General features: G+C 39.3%; 1 protein-coding gene across 1 annotated transcript in view; it reads left to right on the top strand.

Annotated features, from left to right (window-relative positions):
• Positions 1-973: 973 nt before the first annotated feature.
• Positions 974-13,441, top strand: part of dym (dymeclin) — a 51,279-nt gene continuing 38,811 nt past the window's right edge. Inside the window, exons 1-8 of the mRNA XM_075455825.1 lie at positions 974-1,185; positions 2,652-2,858; positions 4,705-4,757; positions 4,903-4,996; positions 5,733-5,869; positions 6,517-6,589; positions 8,337-8,462; positions 9,600-9,739. Coding sequence (XP_075311940.1) covers positions 2,719-2,858; positions 4,705-4,757; positions 4,903-4,996; positions 5,733-5,869; positions 6,517-6,589; positions 8,337-8,462; positions 9,600-9,739 — 763 coding nt within the window. The 5' untranslated portion in view covers positions 974-1,185; positions 2,652-2,718. The remainder of the gene's footprint in view (positions 1,186-2,651; positions 2,859-4,704; positions 4,758-4,902; positions 4,997-5,732; positions 5,870-6,516; positions 6,590-8,336; positions 8,463-9,599; positions 9,740-13,441) is intronic.

The following is a 13,441-nucleotide window of genomic DNA, read 5'->3' as shown; positions in this document are numbered from 1 at the left end:
TATATCCTTCAGAGAACTTCCGATTCACATAATTTAAATAAGGACTCTTGCATTTGTTTGTATTCTCTCGTCTATAAAACTGAATGTATCACAGAGGTATATTATTGTGGACAAGTAAGTTATCAATTTGTGATTAAAGGTAGGAAAGGAAATAACTGATAAATGCTTATTTGAATGAAGCTCAAGTGACTTTAAATTAAAATACTTTAATTGCAAAAGACTGACCGTAAATATATCTCAAGAACATTTCTACAACTAAAGTGCTTGTCTCAGTTGGATTGAAAAAAAAAAACATGTCCATGCATATATTTATTTTCACTCAACTCAAGTAGTTGTGGTGTCTCCACAGAACACAGTAGAAAACCTCAAGTAAAAATGTCAGCTGAATCTACAGTAAGACCACGTAAATCAATCAAATATTTGCATAAGTGTTGGTTTTCATTACATGACTTTAATTTTGTAAGCCTTGGAGATCTCTGAGATCATTTTGGACAAAATGGTTATATGTCACTTTTAGATACTGCGTTATTTATATCTTGTGTAAAACAGTGGGCCTGAAATTAATTTCTCTTACTTTGCTGTATAAATTAAATTGTCAGGCTTATATCAAGACTGGCGTGACCTCTTCTCCTGGTGCGTTCATGTTACCTCGGAAGAAGGAAGTTGAATGTTGGTTCGCGTTGAAAAATACATGAGTGGCTGTTAGTTAGACTGCGTTGTAACGATGCATTTTTTTAGGTATTTTGCCCATGCAAGCAACATAGACACTGGCTACAGGTAGAAGTGGATAGAACTGCTAAAAAGCAGTATATAACTACAGTTTCAGCAGTTATTGTTGTTGAGATTTCATCAAATTTAAAACGAATGTTCTCACTGAGAAAACGGAATTTACGATTTTACAGTTGAAATGCAACAAACCTTAAATGTCACGCACGTAGTTAACGTCTACATGTCGTCATTACGCAAGGCGTATCGACGTGGAAAACATGGAGGAGAGGAGTATGTAGAGTGAACTTAGCTGACTGAATTACACCCCAATTTCAAGTATTTGCTCTTTTTAATTGACGCTTGGTAAACAATCCGGACAAAACGGCTAAGGGGCGGGAAGGGGAGAAAAAACAGTTGTCCATTATCGGATCTGGGAACCAACAGAGACAAGGAAATTGCGAGAATCATTTATGACAGGTAAGCCGAGCCGTCAGCTGATTGCAAACAAACCATGGACGTTAGCTGCTTTCTGGATAAGATGTTAACAACCGTTTTACCGGTAACGGTCCGGAGTCAGACATTTTCCTTGTTGTGATTCTATATTGTTTGGGGTAAGTCATTTTATTGCAAAACTTGACGGGAAGCAGTCTAGTTTCTCTTACCTTGAAACATATATTAGCTAGCTAACGTCATGGAAGCTGGTTAAATTAAACGCAGTAACATGTTTATTAATACCGTGAGCGAATATAGTTAAAGACTGTACATTAGATATGAACACACGTTCACTGGTAACCATAAAAGCATGAAAAAAGAACGGGAAAAGTATATAGTCCTGCTTGCTCCACTGCTCCACTTTTTATTGACTATTATATGAAAAGTACACACTATGACCTATTGTTCACCTCTTCTGGTTATTTCTAATGTGCAGTAGGTAGGCTGTTGGGGCTGGCTACACGTGTATGCAAAAGGTGTGTCATTTAAAGAAAACAAAACACATCCTGGTGATTCAGTAGTGAACTTTATCTCGCAGGAATGTCCTGTTCTTGAAGTTGATGTGTGCACGTGTATGAAACTGAACAACTCTTGACAAGTGCCAAATTGTGATGGCTTGGCCGTTGGGTTAAAGCATTTCCACAGTTGCTGTCATTGTGGGATGTTCCTGGTCTTCAGCGGTCAAAGTAGTCCACAAAGGAAAACCAGAATTATCAGGACACACACTGAATTAGAGATTGCTGAATGCAAGGCTGGGAGCCCTTCCTAAGCCATCTCCACTGCTGCACACTTATAATAGTCAAATGAGCATTACAACTGGACCACAAAGTAATGTAAGAAGGTGGCTTGGTCTGATGAATCATGCATACTCAATGCAAGGCCAAGTCTGCGTGCTGTGCTCATTTGGCAAAGATGGCTCCAGGATGCACTAAGGGAAGAACGCAAATCTGCAAGTGAAGTGTGATGCTTTGGGCAGTTTTCTGTGGGGAAACCTTGGGTCCCGCGTTCATGTTACCGTGACATGTACCGCTTACCTAAACGTTGCTGCTGACCACGTTTACCCCTTCATGGCTTGGTACCAGATACCACAGCGAGTCCATGGAGTCCATGTTTTGATGTTTCAGGATGGTTTTGCTGGAAAATACTGACTTACTCAATATTAGCTGTATGGTCATAATGTTATGGCTGATCAGTGCATATGTCTTTTTCTTATAGTTGTTCAAATCAAGTCTTTTATTCGGTATTACTGGAATTTAACTGTGAGTGCCTTAAAGCCCAAGGAGATAAGATTGCCCTTGTTGGCACATATTTAGATATCAGTGCAGATGAGTGAAGCTGCTATGCACTCTAAGGTCCTTATTGAGTTTTGCAAAGTGACTTTGGGAACTTTGTGACATGGTTACTTCTCATGTGCTATGACTCCAAAGATTAATGCATTTTCTTTGCACTAGGATTTGGCATGTGCCTGGTGAATAAGAAGTGAAGAGTGGCAGGTCTGGCTGAAAGGAGCCGGCAAAGATGGGAGCCAACACCAGCCAGGTCAGTGACCTGTCTGATAACCCCAGCCTCAAGGCCCTGGTGGGCACGGAGACCATATCTGAGAATGACCCATTTTGGAATCAGCTCATCTCCTTCACCTTTATCAGTCCGACCAGCAGGTAGGCGCATAATTCTTGATGGTAATCAGATAATTTTCCACAATGTTGCTGTTTTTTTCTTAAACCTACCCACTATTACCCATCTTCCTATCTATGAAGCAAGAAAACAGCGGAAAAGCAATTTGCATCCCACTAGTTAGTTCTCCTAATTTATCTATTAGATGTTACACATTCTAAAAAATAAGCCATTCGTTGAGAGCACAAAAGAAAGCTTGCATGTTCACCTTGTATTAAAGATTTTTTGTTTAGCCAGTCAATCTCCAAGGCTCCATTTACTTCCACATCACTGACAACGAGCGTAACTGCCAGTCAGAGTGTTATATTAAAACTTCACAGTTTAAACAGAGACAAAGCAAAAGGACGTTTAGAAAAGAAAATAAACTTCAGGTCACTGTGGCTTAATAAACTTCTACGTAGTTATAGATCTGGTGCCTTAGTAAATCAAATTTATTTATATAGCACATTTCATGTACAAACAATTCAAAGTGCTTTACATAAAATAAAAGCATTGTAGAGAATGTATCTTCTATAAATGCCTTTCATTTGCATGGCTGGTGAGTTTAAAAGCACAGATAACAAAGTTTTGAGTGACTAATCTGAAAATTTCTTCTTCTTCTTCTTATAATCTATGACAAATTTTCATTAAAATCTGCTCTAGTGTTTGTACATGCCACACCAAGTGGTGTTTGGCGCCCTGTCAAACAAATATGAAAGCCCTTAAAGTTTCCCATCCAGGATGTAACACTAAACTGTAGAGAGGATGTTTGCAGGGATCACATGAGTAACAATTTAACAGGGTTACTGTTGTGCTCATATGAGGATAGTTAACTTTTAACATTTTTTTTTATCACTCCCTCTTGGAAGTTTGGCTGTGACTGATGTTACACATTAATCTAGCAAAAGCTGTACCATTTCTCGATCGAGTCTCAAGTTAATGTTCAACTGAAACTTTTATTTCATGGAAAATGACACTGTAGTTCTGAATGAATGTCGGCTTTATTCAAACCTTCTGATTCAATTTAGCTCATTGATATCGTGCCAATTCACAACAAAAGTCATCTCAACGCACTCTAAAGAGATAGTAAGCAAGTTGAATACAGTCAGATTAGAATCAGTCCGATTCAATACAGTCACAATCTGCTTCTTTGTAATATCTTCATTATTGTGCCGGTTCATAAAAAGTTGCCTAGCCAAGGAATCCAGCAGATAGCAGCGAATCTTCAGTTCAGTCCGTTTATTAGAAAGTGTCAGAAGAAGAAACGGATGGTCACAACACTGTGTACTGTGTCTCGTATTAACTGACTGTTGTGGCTACTAAATCACCACGGTGCTATGTATGGCATCAATTGTCTCTTATCCAACTCTGCCCATATGTGTTTCTTAGAATGACAAAGTATCTCTGTCTGAGTTTTCATGTCATTCAGCTATCCCTGCCTGTTCTGCCTTGTTGGAACTGTAAAGGAAGGGATTTTCACTTATGATCATAGTTGACGCCTAAAGGGGAGATGAACAGAAATGACTGGCATTCCCCTGCAACGTATTCGAGCCTGGCATGATGGCACATGACAGAACTGCCCTCAAGAAAATGAAAATTTCTGAAGTACACTACATGACGTGAAATTTATCACGCAGTCACGCATGCATCGTACTTGAAAAGGAATGTTTTTTTTTCTTTTTCTTTTTTTGTGCCTTTGAAGCTCTCTAAATTATTGCAAAGCACCAAATATTATGCATGTAGTCTGGCATGGCCACAGAGTGCAGACACAAGCGTATCTATTCCATTTGAACTTGTATGTATTAGTCTTGTCATTCTGTCTTCATCACTGGTTGTTTTTCTGTTTCACAGTGGAGACTCTAAGTTACTTGAAGAGGCTGTCATTCCCCTGGCAAAGACGCTCAGTATGTTGGCTGTTTGCCTCATGAGTTTTTACTGAACAGTACATTAGCTCAGTACATAATTGTACTAACCACATTATGAATCTTGGTGGTTTCTGTGTTCCTGACATGTTGGTGACACTTGAATTTTCTCTGTTTTTTTTCCAAGTTGAAAATAATCCCAGAACGGGGAACTTTGGCGCTCTTGTGAGAATTTTTCTGGGAAGGACCAAAGAGCTGAAAATCTCGACAGAATGCCAAGAGTGAGTATGAGGGCCTCAGAGGACAGAATGAACTCGGAGGATAGTGCTCGTGATGACAGACTCACTGCAGGCCATTTATTGTTTGATTATTTGAAGACAGGGTTTTTTTTTTTTTTTTTTTTTTTAAATGGGGACAAACACTGAAGTCGTTGCACTGAATATCCAACGAAGCTGTTATTTCCAAAAGTTTGAGTTTTAAAAATACAAAGGAATATGATCTTGCCCAAACTTCTGTGTTTTGTTATATTTTTGTGTTCCCGTGCCACTGCGAAGGGGAAGAGGCATAATTCAAGCCCATCTTTTCAAGCTGGAAATTTTTTAAAGTTTTTTTTAAGTTTTTGAGAAGCACTAAAGAAACTCTGCGTTTGCTGCAGCCCGTCTTAGAAATTGTTCCATTTGTTTCCGCTCAGTCACAGTGAAAGGGGATGATTACAATTCAATCCTCCAGAGATTTAATCGCAGTGTGAGGCAGAACTCTTCCTAATGTGGTCTGCCTGATCCCAACGCAATTACAACTGCCATTAACAGCTGTTTTTTCCTCATCCAGATACGCACATATGTCATTAACGTCTGGTTAAATTAGATAGCACGGCAGCTCTATTTGCATTTTCGGCAACATACAGATATTGTAGCGTTTTCGGACAATTTTTGGCTTTGCTGAATAAACAAAAGGCACGAGGACAGCTTTCACCCAGCAGCGTGCTCATGGTGCGTCTCGTTTGTTTCTCCTCCACAGTCAGTTGTTCATCTGGCAGGCTCACAATGCACTGTTCATGATTCGCTGCCTCCTCAAGGTGTTCATCAGAGAGATGAGTGAAGAAGAGCTGCACCAACAGTTCTCCTACCAGGAGAGGGCACCAGGCTACTGCGGAGGTGAGCTCCATCAGACTGATTTGGAATGAGACAAAGCGTCGCTGAGAGACTGAAATATGGCTGTAGATAAGATTAATGATCTAAAGATAAATCGGCATCAGGATTCAGCAGTTCAGGAGTCGAAGCCGTTATGGCTGGATGAGTCGGCTTAAACATTTTTACATCTGACTCCACTTAACCAACATTTAAATTCTGACAATGTTGAGACAAGGATCAAATGTACAAGAATTGCCTGTATTGCTAAGGACAAGAAAGAAAGTGGCTTGGATGGAAATAATCATTTCAAATTGCTTTACAGATCCATGGTTACGTTAATTTGATTCATTTTATCGTTAGGAGTTATTGTCCTTTTCAGCTGGGATGCATTGAAATGATATGATTTAACAGTTCTAGGCCATATTGTTCCCCTTTCCGATTTGTGAAGCAAATATTAAATCCATTCTGGGTTTTTATTAGAGATCCTGCAGTCCCCTAATTTCCCTTAATGCTGCTCTTGTGTGATGTGAGAAAAGGAAACGGGGAGGCATTCAGAGGATGGAACAGGAGGGGGATAGTGGGACATAAAAATAACAAATACAGACTGGCTATTATCAACAGGGAGTTGTCACGTATGTCTCAAATAATACATTTCTCTTCCTCGCATGTAGAAACAGAGAGCGAGGACCTCCTTGAGGAGCTATTGTCCAACCTTGTTCACCTGATTGTTGAAGTGCCCCAGCTGTAAGTACCCCCTGTGTGTGCATATGAGCATGCATGAATAGAGTGTGAGGAGAAGGGGAAACGAAAGCTTCAAGCTGTGTTTTGCAAACAGTAAAACAGACATCCAAGTGTTGTTTGATACACTGTCGCCATGCACTGACTCGTTTCATGGGAAAGAAATTGTTCAAGATGACTTCAACACCGAAAATGTCTCCTTTCGTTATTTATTTAATTTTTTTGCATGTTTTTACATCGGTAATGTGCCTTCACAAGCAGTTTGTGAGACGTTTATATGTGTCGCTATGTTTTGTGCTACCCTTGGCTATTGATCACTGGGTTTGCTAACCAAGAAATGGTGAAATCCACGATGAAACAGGCCCCGGCTGAGGAGGAAAAAGTTAGAAATTAAAGTTTTTGGAAGATTGTCAAGGAGTAGGAGAGAAGAGAACATAACGTTTGAAAACTAAACTCAGCCTTTACTCCCACTGGGTGGTGCGCACACAAATACTCTCTGAATTAATGAGTGAATATTTCTGTGGGTGGGTGGCTCATCAGTGGATGAATTATTTGACTGACAGTCTGTCAGAGAGGCAAAGACATATCTCCCCTGCACTAAACACAAGCTTTTTAGCAGTGCCAAACAAGTTCACAGAAACTGTCTGACATTTGGTATTTCCTTGAAACGGTGTTGTCCTGTTTTTCTGTCTGCTGTGTGTCATTTTTTACATTTTTCTTCTGTTTACCAATCTCTTCCACCGTCTCTCTTAGCCCCCCCCCCTTTTTTTCTGTTGTATCCAGACATCAAACCCTGGCTCTTGTCTACATGCATTCAGCATTCCAACATTATTCATTGTTTCAAGCTTAAAGACCCCCTGTTTTTCTTCCCTTCACCACATTGTGGCTGTCGGCCCATTTCCTCTCTACGTGCTCCTAGTTTGGGAATCTGGCCATTCTTTTGGTATAGCTTCCCCAAATCCCAAACCGACTCATGCACCTTTTGTGGCTTTGTTTTACTAAATTTAGATTGATGCTTAATTTGTCCAGTCGCAGATGTAAAGCAGAATCAATTTTTTTTGAGCAATGGATTGTCAGACTGACAAAAATATCGTGATAATCTGTTCGTTGGCAAATGTTTCGGTTGTTGGTTAGATTGAAGGTTAAAGCATCAGATAGAGCTCTGGGAAAATGAGATATTTTTTTTTTGTGCGTTTGTTTTACAAGTTGACAATTGCTTTGTTGAGAGAAAAAAACAACAACATTTGAAAGGATATTGATTAAATCCCAAGAAAGGAAACTTTGTGTGAAATAAAAACATAGCTTAAAATAATATTGGACCTAAAAGAAAGAACACAACTATTTTTTTCCCCCCAGTCAGATAAAATTGAATTAGTTTTTAAGTTGAAAGATTCTTTCATATGTGGTTTTTGTAGTGTGTAGGTTGTTTTTCTTTTCTTTCTTTCTAAATGATTTGTTTTGTTTGTTTTCTAATTCATAGATATCGCTAGTTGTTTAGTTGGTTATTCACACTCTTTTTGGGGCTTTGTTGTTGTTGTTTTTTTGTCACATTTGGAACACTCAATTTTCTGTTCAACAGTAAAACCTCTTAACGATAACAAGAGATCTGACGTGTTTTTATGTTATCTCTTTTGTCCTACACCTGAGCCATGTCTCTTTTGCTCATCTTTCAGCGTGAAACATAACTGTGTTCAAGTTTAAGGAGAATAATTGTAATTGTAACAACTCTTCATGTAACTCTCTCTACCTGCAGCGACATCACCTACAGCATCCTGTTTGAAGCGGTGACCACGTTACTGGTATTCTTCTCCTATCAGCTCTTCCACAAAGATATCCTCCGGGATGGATTAATCTACCAGCACGTCATGAAGGGACGATGGTGAGAAAATACATGCATTAATACTACCGTGGAGATTGCTATTAGCTTTATCCTAAACGATTAAACAAATAATGAAAGCCAGTTTGCTTGAAAGTAAGGATACAGTCTGTTGCCCCGGGAAGTGGGTCATTCACAATCTGCCTGTGATGTTCTCTTTCATTTTAACACAATCTTCTCCAGTCAGTTGTGATGTCATCAGATCCACTCTGATACATTGAGCAGTTTTTGTGTGCTTTTGGACAATGTCATCATGTTCCAGACAGTGTCTTCATGTGTTTCCATTCAGCTTGTACTAAAAGGAAATAGATACAAACTCAACCCTCTACAGTCTGTGTCTCCACTCTTATCTTGTAGTCTATGATCATGTTGCAAATAAGCAAGTTCCCGATAAGAATAGTGTCATGTGCTGATGGCCCATGAAATGATCATGATATAGCTCACGCTATCGTTCTTTGAAATATGAAGAAACATATATATACTATTCAGTTTAGATACAAGCTGATCAACTGTACAATGTTTTTTGTGTAAGTGTAGTCACAGAAGTTTAGACGGGTAGACAGAGGATGGAGATAATTGTCTCTAAGGGTTTTATTTTTATCGTGTAGAAGAGCCAGATGTGAGCACTTTGAAATAATTGCCACTGAATCGAAAATGAGCCTTTGTTGCTGTTATTGACGAGACACAGGGGAGTCTATTCTCTGATTATTTTACTAGTTACTCTGTCAGCAAAAGGATAGAAAAAACTGATGTTAGATATGGACGCATGTGAACCAAGAATTGGATCTTAGTCACAATTTTATGTACGAGCTTTGCTTTCTGTTACACGATAAAGCTGGGAAAGCATTGGGGAGTGATTGCAGCTTTAGGGCCCTCTACTTTGTAGACTTTGCATCTGCATTCGGCACAGTTGTAGGCCAGCTGTGTATATATGCGGAGCTCTGTGCCCTCTGTGATGTAGGACAAATGAAGTGAAATGAAATCATAATCCAAATTTCCTGCGACTTATCAAGTGCATTGAGGTGAAATTATCCAGTGATTTTAGAGGTCTCTGTCACTCGTGATAATGCTGTGCTGATACAGATGTCCAGCTTTTTTCTTTCTTTCTTTTTTAAACCCATTTTCTGCTCGTTCCCCCAGTTTGTGTTTGACCAGTCGACTGGTGAAGACCCTGCTCTACAACTTCATCCGGCAGGAGAAGTGTCCCCCTCCTGCAACCCACATTTTTGAGCCCAAAGCTGAGGGTGGCCTGCTTTATGGCCTGGCGTCTGGGGTGGCAAGTACGAGCACACACATCCACACACACAAAAAAAATGAAAAGTACATCTATGAAGCACAAGGACGATCCCTTTCAGCCCAATCCAGACAGTTACTTACAGTCCAGTTACTGATTGTGATCTAAAAACTTGTGAAACAAAGTAGTTTCAACAGTACTTAAGATGGCTTGTCACATTAATGGACTTGGTGTGCACTCGATTGGATTATTTTCAAAAAGAATACAATTTCTTTTCTAAATTGGCTCTTTTGAATAATTTGTGTTGGACTCATTCTGACATAAAATTACAAAATATATTTTTTTAAAAGATCCACCACATCCATTATATCAAAATTAAACAATTATTTCTATTAAAATATCTACAAAAACTAAAAGGCTGACGATTGATAATTAGCTTACGACAAATGGGCGCCACAATGTAAACAAAATAGTCTTTTTTTTTTTTTTTTCCCCCAATTGAGAGTGCGAGCCATGCTAACAGCTGTGGCAGTGTGGACGAGAATGATGAGTCAGACATGAACGGAGCTCGTTGTACATTTCAGACTGGTAAAGTGCTCTGTTTGTGTGTGTGTGTGTGTGTGTGTGTGTGTGTGTGTGTGTGTGTGTGTGTGTGTGTGTGTGTGTGTGTGTGTTGAATACATGTTTGTTTGAGTGTGAGAATAGGGCAGGGTTTCCCCCACTGATAAATGCTCTTTGTTGGTTGTTGGTGGCAGATTCCTATCAGTGAGCAATCACCATTCAACCCAGCCTGTCTGTCTGTGGCCAGTGATCGGCTGGATGAGTTATGGTGCCCTGTCCTGTTCTGTAATCCCCTAGAGCCTGTCTGTCTGCAGCCGCCTCCCTTATACACACACACGCAGACCAACAAAGACACAAGCTCTCTTATACTCAGAGCGCAGAAACAACACTTGTTTTCTTTCTCTGGCTCTCCTTCTCCAATGCATATAGACGTATAGGATTAGCAGAATGCACAGCAAATGGGTGTTGTTCCATAGTAAAAGTAAATACCAGATGAGTTTCCTAAGCCCTGCAGTATTAGCAGATGTTCAACTGGTATGTTGGGACCATGAAAGGTGTTATAAATACTTCTGGAGTGCCTGTGCCAAATGTGATGGCAATTACTTTGACAGTTAGACAGAAAACTCAAAACCACAACAACTAACCATTTTGTGGCACTGCTGCACAATGGAGGAAGAGCGTGGGGTTCACCAGTCAAATATGTTAAACATAAACAGCGTTCCACTCTGGATATTTATCAGAAAGTCCAACAAAAATATGGCTTTTATTGAAGATGAAAGATTAAAGCTCATCTCTTAGTTTTTCTGTCTCTTTTGTGTCTCCCAACCTTGTGAAAATAACTAGCCAGAATACCATGTCCAGCTGATTTCTGTGCAGCATCAAAGTACATAAATAGACCCTTGAAATGTTGTTGACTTATGTCATCTAAGTCATTGCATATACAGTCTGATTTTAAAGTCTATACTCCAAGAAATCCCAACAAAAATGCATAAATGCAGTCTATGCAAAAGCAGTAATGATGTAGCAACAATTATATTAGCGGTTTTGTTCACTGTGATTTAACTTCAGATCATTTCAATCATGTACTTGGTTATTTATTAACTGATTCAATTTTTTGCTTCCAAAGAGTATAAAATGTAGCTCTTCGCTTTACCATTTATCCTGAATTTGAAATGGTTAAAGCAAATATGAAGGTCTTATTAAATAGTAGTCTAATTAGAATGTGGAACACACCCATGTCGGTGAAATACAAAATCACATTTGCCTTTTTACTTTGATCATGGAGCCTGTTTTTTTTTCCCCCACAACCAAACACCGGTCTTTGGCAAAGCGAAGCAGTTCTTAATTTCCCTTGGTGTTTCAATATCTGAGGGATAAGATGTCTCTTCTTGTCTTGCTGTCAAACATTCTGCTGTCTGTGATTGAGCAAGCGTCTGCAGGGGAGATTATCACCCAGACTGGCAACTCAGAACCTTTTGGCATCCTCTTCTTTTCTTCATCTCTATTCCTAATGCACCGAAAGCCCTATTCCGATACTGAAACTGCACTTTATTCTATCTTTTCCTGTGTCAAACTTTATCTTTTTTTTTTTTTAAATGTGCTGCCATTTGCTGTTGTAAAAGAATGAGAAAGTTTAACTGAGGCATGAGTTGTTTCATCAGCTAAAGTATTACTTTTTTTGGTAGTTTGGAAATAACCAGATTGATTACACTTTATCCTTAAGGGACTCGCATGTCTGCATCAAATTCCCAAGGCACTCCATCATCGGTGGTAGCAGTATTTCACTGGAAATGTTTTGACAACCTTTCTAGCCAGCAGACGTTTCAGTCTGGACCAAAAAGGTGATTCAGTCAGTATTACTATCCCTAGATTAGTGCTGCTAGCGTGGCTGAGTAGGTTCCCACAGAGGTACAGAACTGCCTCAAACACATAAAGGTCATTCCTGAACAAACCCCCTGTCCCACATTGCTCTCAAATTCAATCAGTAGCTGTGTGTTTTCACAGTTTTCACCATCTATAATCACTTAATGACAGATCTGCAAACACAGACAGCTTCTTATATCACCATGCTAGTGTATCAAATCATTGTTAGTCGGCTCATACTGTGAATTTCTTCTAATTTCGGTATCTTTACTGGTGGGTTTTTATTTTAATAACCATTAAAAACCAAGTCTGTTAAATGCTAATATGTCATATGTTTATGTTAGAAACCTTTGGATTGGATTTGGATAAAAGCCCTTTCAGAATATTTTCTTATTTCTGATGGAAGAGTGTGTTTGATTTTCGTCTGCACAGCATGTTTCGCCACTTGTGTTTTTGGACGATCATCAAAACTCTGGAATATGTGTATGTGTGTGTTCATCTGCATGCTTGGCCAAAGCTTTGGCCTAAAGCCCTGATGTTCTGTTTAATTTGCTGTTATGCAAGTAAAGAATTAGTACATTGTGTCTGTCTGTGTTCGCAAGCCATTCACATCTCTGTCTGCGCTGCAGCACGGCATGTCTCGTTATCAGCTGTAACTCCATGCAATCATTTCCAAACTTGACATTTCACAGAGGTGTAGTCTCTTTTGAAAGAAGTGCTATGTGTGTTTTCATCCAACCTGTTGTCATGTTCGTTGGCTTTGAATTGGATTCTTCAAATATTACCAGGGTGTGTGTCAGCTTAATTCAAAGTGAAAATAAGAACTGCTGCAACATTGTTAAAGGTGACTGAGGCGATATTGGTCCAATCTACTGTTTACTAGTCTGTTCACGACTGAATCATAAAATTTACCACCTGAGAGTGTGTGTGTGTGTGTGTGTGTGTGTGTGGGGGTACATATTGGATGGCGTGATGTTCAATAAGAGGTTTGGGGTCTTGGTGAGTAAATGTCATCAAGCAGATTTTGGATTTGGTGGAACGGCTCGTTTGATATTTTGGTTGAATATAGCCAAAGGCTTTGTGCTAGCTGTAGTTTCTGTGATGTTTGTGGGCATTATGTAAGACTTTAATTTGGGCATCACGGCCCAATCGTGCTTTTTTTTTCCTTTTTTTTTTTAGCTCATTGAATGGAATTTATTGGCATTTCTTGTATGTTCACATGCTAAAGACAGTTGTAAAGATGTGTGGACCCCAAAAAGCTGATGCAAGGGAAACTGCATCTCAAGTTGCAGATGTTTTGCCTGTCTCATAGTAGGAATCCTTC

The sequence above is a fragment of the Odontesthes bonariensis genome, chromosome 22, assembly GCF_027942865.1.
Source record: "Odontesthes bonariensis isolate fOdoBon6 chromosome 22, fOdoBon6.hap1, whole genome shotgun sequence".
NCBI classification, from domain to species: Eukaryota; Metazoa; Chordata; class Actinopteri; order Atheriniformes; family Atherinopsidae; genus Odontesthes; species Odontesthes bonariensis.
This window is presented reverse-complemented; position numbering and strand designations above follow the sequence as displayed.